General features: G+C 46.9%; 1 protein-coding gene across 1 annotated transcript; it reads right to left on the reverse strand.

Moving 5' to 3' along the window:
* Window positions 1-11,709: 11,709 nt before the first annotated feature.
* LOC129587245 (uncharacterized) lies at window positions 11,710-12,954 on the reverse strand. The gene is made up of 2 exons (XM_055480885.1): window positions 12,653-12,954; window positions 11,710-12,506 (listed from the first exon to the last, which is right to left on the reverse strand). The coding sequence occupies exons 1-2, from the start codon at window positions 12,819-12,821 to the stop codon at window positions 11,710-11,712; spliced, it is 966 nt and encodes a 321-aa protein (XP_055336860.1). The 5' UTR covers window positions 12,822-12,954.
* Between the last annotated feature and the right edge of the window lie 1,856 nt (window positions 12,955-14,810).

The following is a 14,810-nucleotide window of genomic DNA, read 5'->3' on the forward strand; positions in this document are numbered from 1 at the left end:
CCAGTGAACCACCACAGAACCAAGCACAGACTCACTTGCCGGCACGCTGACACATTGCCACTTTACCCCGTGAACCAGGTGAACCTATAGAACCACATAGAACCACCAGTGAACCACCACAGAACCAAGCACAGACTCACTTGCCGGCACGCTGACACATTGACACTTTACCCCGTGAACCAGGTGAACCTATAGAACCACATAGAACCACCAGTGAACCACCACAGAACCAAGCACAGACTCACTTGCCGGCACGCTGACACATTGCCACTTTACCCCGTGAACCAGGTGAACCTATAGAACCACATAGAACCACCAGTGAACCACCACAGAACCAAGCACAGACTCACTTGCCGGCACGCTGACACATTGCCACTTTACCCCGTGAACCAGGTGAACCTATAGAACCACATAGAACCACCAGTGAACCACCACAGAACCAAGCACAGACTCACTTGCCGGCACGCTGACACATTGCCACTTTACCCCGTGAACCAGGTGAACCTATAGAACCACCAGTGAACCACCACAGAACCAAGCACAGACTCACTTGCCGGCACGCTGACACATTGCCACTTTACCCCGTGAACCAGGTGAACCTATAGAACCAAATAGAACCACCAGTGAACCACCACAGAACCAAGCACAGACTCACTTACCGGCACGCTGACACATTGCCACTTTACCCCGTGAACCAGGTGAACCTATAGAACCACATAGAACCACCAGTGAACCACCACAGAACCAAGCACAGACTCACTTACCGGCACGCTGACACATTGCCACTTTACCCCGTGAACCAGGTGAACCTATAGAACCACATAGAACCACCAGTGAACCACCACAGAACCAAGCACAGACTCACTTGCCGGCACGCTGACACATTGCCACTTTACCCCGTGAACCAGGTGAACCTATAGAACCACATAGAACCTAGTGAACCACCACAGAACCAAGCACAGACTCACTTACCGGCACGCTGACACATTGCCACTTTACCCCGTGAACCAGGTGAACCTATAGAACCACATAGAACCACCAGTGAACCACCACAGAACCAAGCACAGACTCAGTTGCCGGCACGCTGACACTTTGCCACTTTACCCCGTGAACCAGGTGAACCTATAGAACCACATAGAACCACCAGTGAACCACCACAGAACCAAGCACAGACTCACTTACCGGCACGCTGACACATTGCCACTTTACCCCGTGAACCAGGTGAACCTATAGAACCACATAGAACCACCAGTGAACCACCACAGAACCAAGCACAGACTCACTTGCCGGCACGCTGACACATTGCCACTTTACCCCGTGAACCAGGTGAACCTATAGAACCACATAGAACCACCAGTGAACCACCACAGAACCAAGCACAGACTCACTTGCCGGCACGCTGACACATTGCCACTTTACCCCGTGAACCAGGTGAACCTATAGAACCACATAGAACCACCAGTGAACCACCACAGAACCAAGCACAGACTCACTTGCCGGCACGCTGACACATTGCCACTTTACCCCGTGAACCAGGTGAACCTATAGAACCACATAGAACCACCAGTGAACCACCACAGAACCAAGCACAGACTCACTTGCCGGCACGCTGACACATTGCCACTTTACCCCGTGAACCAGGTGAACCTATAGAACCACCAGTGAACCACCACAGAACCAAGCACAGACTCACTTGCCGGCACGCTGACACATTGCCACTTTACCCCGTGAACCAGGTGAACCTATAGAACCACACAGAACCACCAGTGAACCACCACAGATCCAAGCACAGACTCACTTGCCGGCACGCTGACACATTGCCACTTTACCCCGTGAACCAGGTGAACCTATAGAACCACATAGAACCACCAGTGAACCACCACTGAACCAAGCACAGACTCACTTGCCGGCACGCTGACACATTGCCACTTTACCCCGTGAACCAGGTGAACCTATAGAACCACACAGAACCACCAGTGAACCACCACAGATCCAAGCACAGACTCACTTGCCGGCACGCTGACACATTGCCACTTTACCCCGTGAACCAGGTGAACCTATAGAACCACATAGAACCACCAGTAAACCACCACAGAACCAAGCACAGACTCACTTGCCGGCACGCTGACACATTGCCACTTTACCCTTGAACCAGGTGAACCTATAGAACCAATAGAACCACCAGTGAACCACCACAGAACCAAGCACAGACTCACTTGCCGGCACGCTGACACATTGCCACTTTACCCCGTGAACCAGGTGAACCTATAGAACCACACAGAACCACCAGTGAACCACCACAGATCCAAGCACAGACTCACTTGCCGGCACGCTGACACATTGCCACTTTACCCCGTGAACCAGGTGAACCTATAGAACCACATAGAACCAGGTGAACCTATAGAACCACATAGAACCACCAGTGAACCACCACAGAACCAAGCACAGACTCACTTGCCGGCACGCTAACACATTGCCACTTTACCCCGTGAACCAGGTGAACCTATAGAACCACATAGAACCAGGTGAACCTATAGAACCACATAGAACCACCAGTGAACCACCACAGAACCAAGCACAGACTCACTTGCCGGCACGCTAACACATTGCCACTTTACCCCGTGAACCAGGTGAACCTATAGAACCACATAGAACCACCAGTGAACCACCACAGAACCAAGCACAGACTCACTTGCCGGCACGCTGACACATTGCCACTTTACCCCGTGAACCAGGTGAACCTATAGAACCACATAGAACCACCAGTGAACCACCACAGAACCAAGCACAGACTCACTTACCGGCACGCTGACACATTGCCACTTTACCCCGTGAACCAGGTGAACCTATAGAACCACATAGAACCACCAGTGAACCACCACAGAACCAAGCACAGACTCACTTACCGGCACGCTGACACATTGCCACTTTACCCCGTGAACCAGGTGAACCTATAGAACCACATAGAACCACCAGTGAACCACCACAGAACCAAGCACAGACTCACTTGCCGGCACGCTGACACATTGCCACTTTACCCCGTGAACCAGGTGAACCTATAGAACCACATAGAACCACCAGTGAACCACCACAGAACCAAGCACAGACTCACTTACCGGCACGCTGACACATTGCCACTTTACCCCGGGAACCAGGTGAACCTAAAGAACCACATAGAACCACCAGTGAACCACCACAGAACCAAGCACAGACTCACTTACCGGCACGCTGACACATTGCCACTTTACCCCGTGAACCAGGTGAACCTATAGAACCACATAGAACCACCAGTGAACCACCACAGAACCAAGCACAGACTCACTTGCCGGCACGCTGACACATTGCCACTTTACCCCGTGAACCAGGTGAACCTATAGAACCACATAGAACCACCAGTGAACCACCACAGAACCAAGCACAGACTCACTTGCCGGCACGCTAACACATTGCCACTTTACCCCGTGAACCAGGTGAACTTATAGAACCACATAGAACCACCAGTGAACCACCACAGAACCAAGCACAGACTCACTTACCGGCACGCTGACACATTGCCACTTTACCCCGTGAACCAGGTGAACCTATAGAACCACATAGAACCACCAGTGAACCACCACAGAACCAAGCACAGACTCACTTACCGGCACGCTGACACATTGCCACTTTACCCCGTGAACCAGGTGAACCTATAGAACCACATAGAACCACCAGTGAACCACCACAGAACCAAGCACAGACTCACTTGCCGGCACGCTGACACATTGCCACTTTACTCCGTGAACCAGGTGAACCTATAGAACCACATAGAACCACCAGTGAACCACCACAGAACCAAGCACAGACTCAGTGCCGGCACGCTAACACATTGCCACTTTACCCCGTGAACCAGGTGAACCTATAGAACCACATAGAACCACCAGTGAACCACCACAGAACCAAGCACAGACTCACTTGCCGGCACGCTGACACATTGCCACTTTACCCCGTGAACCAGGTGAACCTATAGAACCACATAGAACCACCAGTGAACCACCACAGAACCAAGCACAGACTCACTTACCGGCACGCTGACACATTGCCACTTTACCCCGGGAACCAGGTGAACCTATAGAACCACATAGAACCACCAGTGAACCACCACAGAACCAAGCACAGACTCGCTTACCGGCACGCTGACACATTGCCACTTTACCCCGTGAACCAGGTGAACCTATAGAACCACATCGGGGAGAGCTCCGGCATCCGAACCGGATTATTTTTCCCGAATGCGTGTTCCGCTTGCACGATTTGGTTCCAGGCTGCGGATGAAAAGAGGAATTTATAGAAGTTTTGTTTCGATGCATACTTCTATTTCTGAACATAAAATGCCGCCAAGTGAAACTTGGAAAACAAGAAATTTTAATCTGCTTCGTCTGCCTAATATAAAGAAAAGAGAATTTACCGCCTGACCGGTATAGTTCCGGCATTTCTCAATTGCCGCCAACATACGATCCATTGAGTCCAGCGTTCGGGATAAACTGGCCTCAAGTTGTGTTGACCGTGCGTCAGAAAATGTCAGGATAATCACACAAATCAAAAACACCAGTCCGTAATTTACTGTCACAGATTTATTTACCATTTTTCCCGGTTAGGACAATAAAAAATCATGATAAGAATCGATCAGTTTCCCAAAAAGACGCTAACAGGACTCTGCTAAAACCTCTGCGGGGACAGCAATAGTACGTTATCTCTGCACACGTTTTTTTAAAGGGCCATATAAAATTAAAAAAATAATTCAGAGAAAAGGTGAAACTGCTGGGTAAGGAAACAAAAATAACTGAATGCTGTAGTAGACTAATAGTGAAGATAGTATTATCATTACTGTGTGCGGGTAGTAAGTGGAACGGTGTGCATTAATAACTGTTACACGGCGTTACTGGCGTAATGTCATGGCAACAGCGGTTGCCATAGGAGACTGGAAAAACTCGACATCAACTTTAGTGAAGGAAATCGGCAAGCTGTTACAGGTTTACAGCAGCATACTCATGGAGTTCGTTCACTCGAATTTCTCCACCTGCGTATGTCGATTGTCAATCCCAGGAGGCAACGCAGTTTTCGTACACGGAACCAGGGATGGAGCCGAGAAATTGAAGGAAATATTAACACTGTACTGTAACTAAATTTGTACTGGACGAGCTTTTTAAACTGGATGAGCGTTCCTGGCTTAAGTATACAGTATAATAAAGTATACTGTACACTGCAATAATACTAAGGAGTTTTCTTAGTCGGGTATATCTTTCAGTGCTCGGTTTGGACAAGGCCGACGATTAGGATGTTACTGGTGTTTAACGAGTTGTGGTGATTTAATATTTGATATTCTTCAACGGATATTTGATGTTCCTCAACGGATAAGGATATGTGAGAGTGCCCGTTTACGGGCTTGGCTACTCGAAAATAAATCAATCAATCAATCAGGAGAAGGAGGAGGAGCGTAGCTCCTAACGCAAATAAGCCGGCATTTTTGCAAAGTTACATGTAGCTTTCCAAACTGCTTTCTCTCTTTAGCGTAATTAATGTCTCACAAAATCTCCAAGCTGAACGTTTCCAACGAAGAAATTTCCGGGATCCGTCGGCGCGTAAAGTAACTGAAACGCTCGGTGTGGAATCTTAGCGCCAATTTTTTTGTCGTCTGGATTCCTTTCCCAGACGATGTTCTTCTTATTATTATTGCTACGGCACAAGAGAAACAACCCCAAAGGGACTTCAAATCTGGTCGAACAAAAACATTTTCCTGTTATAAAAACATTTTTGTCAGATCACCAGATTTTAGTGGAAATTTGAAAGCAGGTACAGAACTGGCTCAAGTGGAATTCAGCTGACAGGTCACCGAGATGGGCATGTAGCGCGGCACAACTTCCACCTGCAGCCATTAGGAGAACAGTTTGGGATGTTGGGCCGTTAGTTTAGGGAAGACCCAGTATTCCGCCTGCAACCACCAGTCGTTCGTTCCGCTCTGACAGCGTTACAGGCACCCAAACTTGCTCCACGCCGCGCAAGTGACGTCGTGCAGTTGCAGCGCGTTATCGCCGGTGTGATTGTAGCGAAGGACTCCCTCGATCTTCCGGGCGGCTAGCCGGTGACCTTTTTGTTTCCACACGACATCATTCGGGAATGCCGGATCGGTCGCACATGCCAGGCTGATCGCAATCTTGTAGTTGCCGGGCAGCCGTTTTCTTACCAAGGCAGTGCCGAACCGCTGGCCGATGAAGCAGTTATTCATCAGTCCGTTGACGGACTAATGAACAACTGTTTCGTCGGCACTGACGCGGTGCCCGTTGTACTCCATCCGGCTGCGTTGGGACAGCTCCATCACCAGCTTGAAGTAACGCAGCCAGCGCTAACCTGCAGCATCAGGCTGCGCACTTCCGCTTCACCGGAGCAGTCGACGTCGGGAAGGAGACCATGGGATAGCGTGGCCATCTCTTTGCCGCCCAGAACAACGAGCGTGAAGTGGTGGCCTGGTAAGCTCTGTGCGTGATTAGGGCGATGTAGTATCGGTCGGGGAGCCGATGTTGCTCCACTCCTTACCGACCAACGTCGTAGAACTGAGAATTACCGGGCCGCTGAGGTTTTTTATTCCTCCACAGCAAAAATCAATTCTAGCACGGTCCGCCGGTGGATCCATTTCCTTCGTTGCACCGATTAAGCAAAATACACCCTTCACAGAGTATTTGAAATTTGCAAAAGGCTTGAACCGTTTCCTTGCAACTGCACTGTAAAAAAGTCTTCAGCCATGCCATAAGAATCTTTAGCGTATGCTGTGAATCAACACGTTTTCTTGCGTAAAAGTATTTCCACGTTTTTTGCTGTACCTGTACGGAGGAAATAAATCACCGGGCTTGTGCAGTACTGAGAGTATTTTTTCCAAAAGTCCGACAATATTCATTACTAGGAAAAGGCTGCTGAAATATCCTTTACCTGTAGCTCTAGCCTCTCGAAGTTATAGATTTCTAGTTACAGTAGCTTTCGGAATTATGTAGTGTCTATAGCGCGGCCTTTTCAGAGAACCTGCGTTCAAATGTTTACACGGTAGCGCAAATCGTCTGACAATAAGTGTACGTACCTAATTCACATTTGCAAGAAAGGCAAGCCGGCTTCGGCGTTGCAGTGAGTGGACGTAATAATATTCTAGGAACTGGTAGTACTGGTAACATTTGGCGACACCAGTGGCTGCACGATACTGGAAGACTGCCCCACACCGCATCGCTTGTTCCCAGGAACAGCAGCCACAACAGCCAACACCAAAGCATTTCTACAGTAAGTCCCGGACTATACTGCAAAAATGCTTTGATGTTGATGATACGGTTTGCAGCACGGAGTATTCGTACTGGTTGGAAAAATCAAAATGCCGGAATCGCAATAAACAATCTGGCGCTCCGGTCATTTGTACGAGTCACGGTTGACATGACGTACGAATATCTGAATGCACGGTTGCGTTGACTTGTGCTACTCTACTTGTGTTCGTGTGCAGGCGTCTAGGTTGTACATTGCAGTATGCAAATGGGCGATTGTATGTAAGTGTATCCGAAATGTTCGTAAGGGTTCAAGAGACAGAGTCAGAGTGTATTGGTAGAATCGTTCAACCAAATGCGTGCCGGTGAATCACCGTGCATCCGGCAGCTCATTAGTTTGCCAGACTTCCGTGGCGTCGTGGTGCATGAGACTGCAAGGCATGGTTAGCAACGGAATATTATTCAAATATGCAGTATTTGAATATATATTATACGAGTATATTTGAATATGTATTATTCAAATATACAGTATCTATGCAAATACAACGGGGAAATGCGATTTGTGTAATGGGTACGATCCCCGATCAGGATAGCATAGAGGAAGTGTTTCTTTTGTAAATGCTGTTTTGTTCTGGTGCATAGTTTGTACTCGTACCATGATACTTATTAAAGGTTGTTCACATATTATTCATAATCAGTCTCTGTTTCGATAATCTATTAAAGGTTGTTCACATATTATTCATAATCAGTCTCTGTTTCGATAATCTAGCGGTAGGTTGATGTGGCTTTGATGCACAAACAGCATAAACTGCTGTAGAGGAAAGTCCCGCAATCGTGTCAGGATAAACCATAACTGCTCTTAATGCATCTCAACGCGAAGTTGCCTTTTCAGCGCTTCTAGAGAGCCATCGACCGTAGGAAGCGCGGTCAACGCAATTTAGCCAGATCGCATGTCTAATTTAATTACATAAATATTATTAATCCCGTACCTTAATAAATAAGAACAAAACTACAGTCAGGTTTAGAAACAGCTTGGCCAGATTTCGAAAAATATGTGCCGCTCATGGAAAAGCAGTCCACTGGTCAGAACAGTAAGACACATCATGGTAAGCTGCTCAGACAACATTCATCCGCATTAGACAAGAGTCGACCGGTCGACGGGATGTCGGCCCACACATACGGTCATCACGGTGGTTGCATAATAAATTGCATTATACTGTATAAAATTACTGCGGTGCAAAAAGTGCTCCTTTCTTTACAGATCCTTGCGTCGCGAAAAGCTTGTAAACTAAGTAGGTGAATGGGATAGACTATTTTCCGCAAAAACAATGCAGTTTTTTTTACAGCTTTTATTTCACATCATAACAATGATTGCAAGCGCCGGTATACTACGTGAAAGTTAAAATTTAAACATTAAAAAAACAACCAAAATCTCTATCTTCTCTTGGGTTAAAAGGTAACGTGCTCAAAACAGCCGTAGCATTTCCTTTTACAACGGCGAGACTTAAACGCTGCTTAATGAAAGCAGTAGAACGCGCTTCTCCAGTTAAGTCTCGAATTTTACGGCCCATGAAATGCAACAGTTCACTGAAAGCGGGGCCAAATACTCCCAACGTCTCAATCACTAAAGGATAAAAAAAGTTTCCATTTTCCACAAACGAATATGTCCGGCGCTTAGCATTTTCTGCGAGCTGAGCCACGTATCCAGCTTTCTTCGAGCTGCCGGTGACATGCGAGTCTGCGACCGTACACTAACTGGTCACATCCCACACCAGCGGTTTCCCTTGGCGGACAGGGATCAGCGTCATGCCGTCGGGCCTTTTTCGTTTTTTTTACATAATTGTATAAGTTATGATAAGAAACATTTACTTTCCCTGTTTATTTTTGACAGATCGATTTACATGTTTAACCACGCACTGTCAATGTTGTTTGGCATACCGTAATTATCGAATTTGTGGCCCTGGGGTACAAATAGTTCGAAGGCTATGGCGGAGGGGGGCTTATTTCGGGGAAGGGGCGCAATTTCGGGGGGTGGCATTATTTTTCGAACGGTATTTTTTGGGAGGGGGCATCATATTTCAAACAACTTCGCATCCAGTTCTAGTGGACCTGAACGCAGTAGTTACCGGTATACGCAACAGCGCAACCTTCCCTGCAACATTTTCGAGCGTATACTGAGATCCCTGTACACCTTTTTGCCAACGAATACCGCATTATATTGATGTGCGTTTAATGTTTGCTCATAAGCACAACAATTTTTAAAAAGCATTTGCGGTTCACCAATAATTTTGCAGCGCTTGACATTTAATAACGGCCCCCTGGGGCGTAATTTCGGGGGGTGGCCATATTTTTCAGAGAGGGTCGGGGAGGGGGGCTTATTACAGGGGGGGCTCTTATTGCGGGGGGAGCCACAAATTCGATAATTACGGTATATGTAGCTTACCGCCCGATCCGGTGAGAAGGTTTGCAGTAGTTTGGACATTTTGCTTACTTTATTTTTGTTTCTACTTTTATGGCTATTTAGTGTCTGAGTTGAACGCGGTTCAGGCTTCTGTAAATTTTTTTTAACAGTTACGTACTCTGGTATGGCGCACTTGGCTGACAGCCAATAAAACAGAATATTATTACAGAACGCTGTTAAAGTCGTACCAACGTTGTGGCACCATGTGGGATGGATGCCGTAGCAACAACAGATTCCCACAGCACAACGGAAAATTGGTGTCAGATTATTTTGTCAATACGATTGGCGCAACATCGAGTAGTAACTATGCCGTCTGCATTGTATTCAATGTACCGAGTACGTACTCTACTGCTGGGGCAAGTGATTACGGTAGTTACTAGCAACTACTACCCGTATGGTCGTTTCAGTTGGCCACCTTAACTATGTTTTTCCCGAAACCGATTTTCTCCCAGTTTTCTTCTTTATCTGACCATGCAAGACTTACCCTTCACAGAGTACTTGGAAATTTTAAAAAAAGGTTGAACTTTTGCAATTGCGACGTAAAAAAATCAGTGACGAAAGCGTTTTAGCCACGCCACCGAAGCCACTGCACTACACCAAGAAAAATGTAGCCACTGCCACACATGTGCGGCTGTTGTGAACGACACATGTGCACAATGTCGTAACGCTTCAGGTCAACTTACAAACTGCTACGGTAGTAGCTAGCAATAAGTCGCACTCGGTATACTTACCTAATTAAACAAAATGAAAAGCAAAGTAACATCGGTGTTTTTAACACTACTCGTACGGGGGCGGTCTGCGCGGCCTTCCGACTATTTAAGAAATTCGCCAGAAATTTCACTTTAAAGGTATAGGGCCCTGCCACCCCTGAATTCCTCGGGATTTTTTAGTTCTTCAAAACTGTTCTAACAGTTTTCTTGATTGGGCTTAAAGAAAAGAGAAATCGGGCCGGCCTTTAAGACCATTTTGCCGGAAGTGATTAAAATGTTGTCTATATCTCTTCTACGAATTTTTCTTTCTGGAAACTTTCACAGTATTAGTTGTGCAAAAATGTTGTTTCTACCATTATAAGCAGAAACCAGGTTTACAAAAAAATTGGACAGAAAACCGTACCAGTTTTAATGCAAACACTTTTTTCGTTGATATTCAACGAAAAAAGTGTCCATAGATATCACGCCCCCCCCGGTTGGCAGCTAGAACCGAATTCTGTGCTGGCTGCGCGAAATTAAAGTTTTACTGTTTACATTTGTCATTGCAACTGTATCTTCTTTCGGTGTTTGCGCACCTGTTCGCAAATGGTTTTGTCAGTTAATTAAATTTTAAAAACTTAGATTCCGAGGTCGACCTCTGGTTTCACTGGAATAACAGTCATCTACAGTATGCTATCCAGTTTCAACCCAGCGAGTTCTTGCTGTCAGAACGCGCGCTGCTTACTTACTGTTTATCTCAGTTATCTGCCAGCAGTGGAGGGTTTCGACCCTTGAATCCACTAAGTGGATGTGACTACACAGGTATTCTTAAGAATTTTTACCTTTTTCATGTTATTGTAAATCATTTTTAAATCGGGTCGACCGAAAGAAGAAATCAGATTTTTTTGGCAAGGTGAGATGTTCTGGATTTAGCTGAACCATAGCTTTTTTGTGTGCTATTGCGCAGTTAATTAGAGCGCGAGCGATGTTCGAGCCTGTATGAACGGTTTTGTGAGGCGTGTCTACTACATTCGATTGGTTGGCCTGACAGGCCTACAGAAATATTAACCGCAGCTGAAAACCAAAATACGAGAAGTGTTAACACTTCTCGTATTTTGGTGTTTAGCTGCAAATAACGGCCGTCGAAATCTGTTCCGAATTAAAAACACTGCTTCATAACCACTTCTCAATAGGGAGATACAATTAACTGATACGAGTACTGTGAATTCAGCCATAACTGCAATATATGTACTGCAATATATGCAAACATAAAGACGATTTCGCAGTACTAGCACCGGCATTTATCCGGGTACGGTAGACTTCCGTTGAACTGGACGGGAGTGGTGAGAACGTACCATTCCTGTTGCGTGATATCGGAGCGTGCCCAGCACGAAAGCTTGCCGCCGGTGTGATTCTGCCAGGGCACGTGCAGCGTCAGCGTGGAGGCGCAGTGCTGACGACCATCGGCGCCGGTCATCTCGGAGTAGTTGGTGTGGATCATCAGCGTCTGCCGCTCCGGGACAATACAGGCCGTCTGCTGCAGGTAGTGACTTGGCGGCCAAGCCAGGTATACCCCGGCATATCGCCAGATGAAGTGCTGCGCCGGATCGGGACTACAGGGAAAGTCCAGTTGACACGTGACCGAGAAGGGCATATAGCGCGGCACAACCACCGGCGGCATGCGCTGCGCGTACACCTCGTGGACCATTGGCACTGGTTTGGGGAAGACCCAGTGTTCCGTCTGCATGCAGAACGCTCCAGCCCCATAATTTGGACAGCGCTGGTGACATTCAAATTTGCCCCACGCCGCGTAGGTAACGTTGTGCAGGATGAGGGCGTTGTCGCGAGCGCGGCTATAGCGAAAGATTCCCACCGTCTGGCTGAGAGGTAACGGGTGACCTTTGTGTTTCCACACGACATCATTCGGCTGACTGGAACCAGCTGCACATGTTAAGCTGATCGTCTCGTCCAGGAAGGGCCGGTGCACGTGACCTTTAGGGTCGGGAGGGGGCGGAGACAGCTCCGGCAGCCGAACTGGATTCTTTTTCCCGAATGCGAGTTCTGCTTGCACGATGTGGTTCCAGGCTGCGGATAAAAAGAAACTATATAAATTTCGTTTCGTTGCAATATAGTTCTGAACGTACAAATGCCGCTGGGTGTAACTTGGCAAACAAGAAATTTTAATCTGCATTTTCTGCGTATTATTAAGGAAAGAAAATGTACCGCCTGACCGGTATTGTTCCAGCATTTCTCAATCGCCGCTATCAAACGATCCACTGAGTCCAGCGTTCGGGAGAAACTGGCTTCAAGTTGTGTTAACCGTGCGTCAGACAATGTCAAAATAGTTACACAAATCAGAAACATCAGGCCGAAATTTACTGCCACAAATTTATTCATCATTTTTTCCGGTGAGGACGACAAAAATACCGATGAACAATACCGTCAAAATCGATCAGTTTCCTGAAAAGAAACTCACGGGATGTGTCGTCTGCAAAAAACTATGATTAGACAGCAGTAGTACGCGATCCCTGTGCACGTCTTTTTAATGGGGTATTAAAATTAAAAAAAAAAATAAGAAAAAAAAGTGAAATTGAAAACTGCTGGTAACAAAACGAAAATAACTGAATGCCGTAATAGTGAAAATAGGATTTTTTATTTTTGTGGGCTTGCAATAAGTGGAACGGTGTGCAATTAATAGATGTGCCGTTAATGGGGTAGTCTCATGGCAACCGTGGTTGCCATAGAATGGCAACCGTGGTTGCCATAGAACACGGGGGATAGTCGGATTCCATTTTAGTGAAGGAAATCGGCAAACCGTTACAACAGAATACTGGTAAACTTCATTCAATCGAATTTCTTCGCCAGCATTTGTCGATTGTCAATCCAAAGAGGCAACGCAGTTTTCGTACTCGGAACCAGGGGTGGAGCCGAGAAACTGAAGCAAATATCATTACTGTAATTAAATCTGTACTGGATGAACTTTTTAAACCAGCTTTTGTTTCTCTTTAACGTAATTTAAGTCTCAGAAAATCACCAAGCTGAACGTTTTCAGTTGTGAGGCGATGGCTCCCTTGCGTCCACCTTAGTGACGCTACTGGAGTTGGGGGAGTGCTTCGTTGCACTGCGCACTGGGGATTTCCCCATGAAATTACCGTCTGTGGCGTGTCTCTTTTCTGATTGGCTGTTCACTGTGTTCACTATGCGCCGTGCAGTTTTATATGTGAGAATTCTGGTAGACGTTAGCTCACCGAGCATTGAACGTCAGTGTGTTGGTTTTCACGATAGAGAACGTTAATAAAGTGTACTACGTAGACTGGATATCGTGCGTTGTGCATTTCTTCCTTTAAACGTCACGTATTACACTCCACGGAGTCCTGTCAGTCTGGGCTACCGTCCTGGACTCTTTCACAGTCCACGGTGATATGGTAGCAGAGCCGTGAACAGACGGTTTCTGAGTTGTCATCTGTTTGGCGAACGGCCGCGATTATCTGTTTGGCGAACGGCCACATTGATCTGGATCAACCTGATCTCATTTCACCAGTAAGGCACTGGTTTTCTTCATCTGAAGCAAGGCGCGCTCATCGATCGGATTGCCAGCATCAGCGGCTGCACTGACTAGAGAGTCTCCTGTAGGAGAACTCGTCGTGCACTTCCAATCAGACGGCAGAAGGCTGCGGTGCAAGAGCTCTCCTGTCGGAGAACTTGTACTGTTTCCTCTGCTAGGCAGCGGGCACCTCTTGTTGGGGTCAAGGCTGTCGGGCACAAGAGCCGAGAAGCCACGAGTTGGCAGCACCGAAGGAGGTGCCAAGAGATCAGTAAACGCGCTCCACCAAATTGGCTGTAGAGCGACCTGCTGTTTAGCCTGACAAGCGCAGCAGAGGGCAGAATAGGTCGGACAGGAAGGCGCCACAACCGTGCGGAATACGGCTGCGCGGGAACGGAAAGTGGAGAAGATCATCTGGATCATCTGGATAATCTGGATCATCTTTTCGCAGGATCGGAACGGTAGACAGGTAAAAACCCATTATTAATTATTGGATTGGTCGAGGCGTAAAATACGCAATTCCTATTGGTCGGTACTGAGTTGAGCTAGATGTAGGCGTAGTTTTTGCACACGACACGCAAGTCTGGCCGTCGATCTGTGACGTCAGGTCGGTCAGAAAATTTTAACGGGCACACGTGATTGGTCAGTTAAACGAACTCTGATTGGTCGAAAAATTTAACGGAAAAAACGATCTAAAACGATCTCCTAACGATCTCCCAGTAGTGAGATCGATCTCTTTTCATCGGAAACGATCTAAAATTAGCTAAAGGAGGTTAGTTTTAGGTAGTTAAAGTGGTCAAACTGTTTCTGATCTCACGATATTACCGTTGACGTGCAAAACAATT

The sequence above is a fragment of the Paramacrobiotus metropolitanus genome, unplaced genomic scaffold (assembly GCF_019649055.1).
Source record: "Paramacrobiotus metropolitanus isolate TYO unplaced genomic scaffold, Prichtersi_v1.0 Parri_scaffold0000024, whole genome shotgun sequence".
Classification (NCBI taxonomy): domain Eukaryota; kingdom Metazoa; phylum Tardigrada; class Eutardigrada; order Parachela; family Macrobiotidae; genus Paramacrobiotus; species Paramacrobiotus metropolitanus.

What these genes read in the sequence shown, in the direction of transcription:
- LOC129587245 (XM_055480885.1), bottom strand. Translation starts at nt 12,821, where the DNA reads ATGATGAATAAATTTGTGGCAGTAAATTTCGGCCTGATGTTTCTGATT. An exon ending in GAAATGCTGGAACAATACCG is followed by an intron (nt 12,507 to 12,652) that starts GTCAGGCGGTAC and finishes TTTTATCCGCAG; the next exon opens with CCTGGAACCACATCGTGCAA.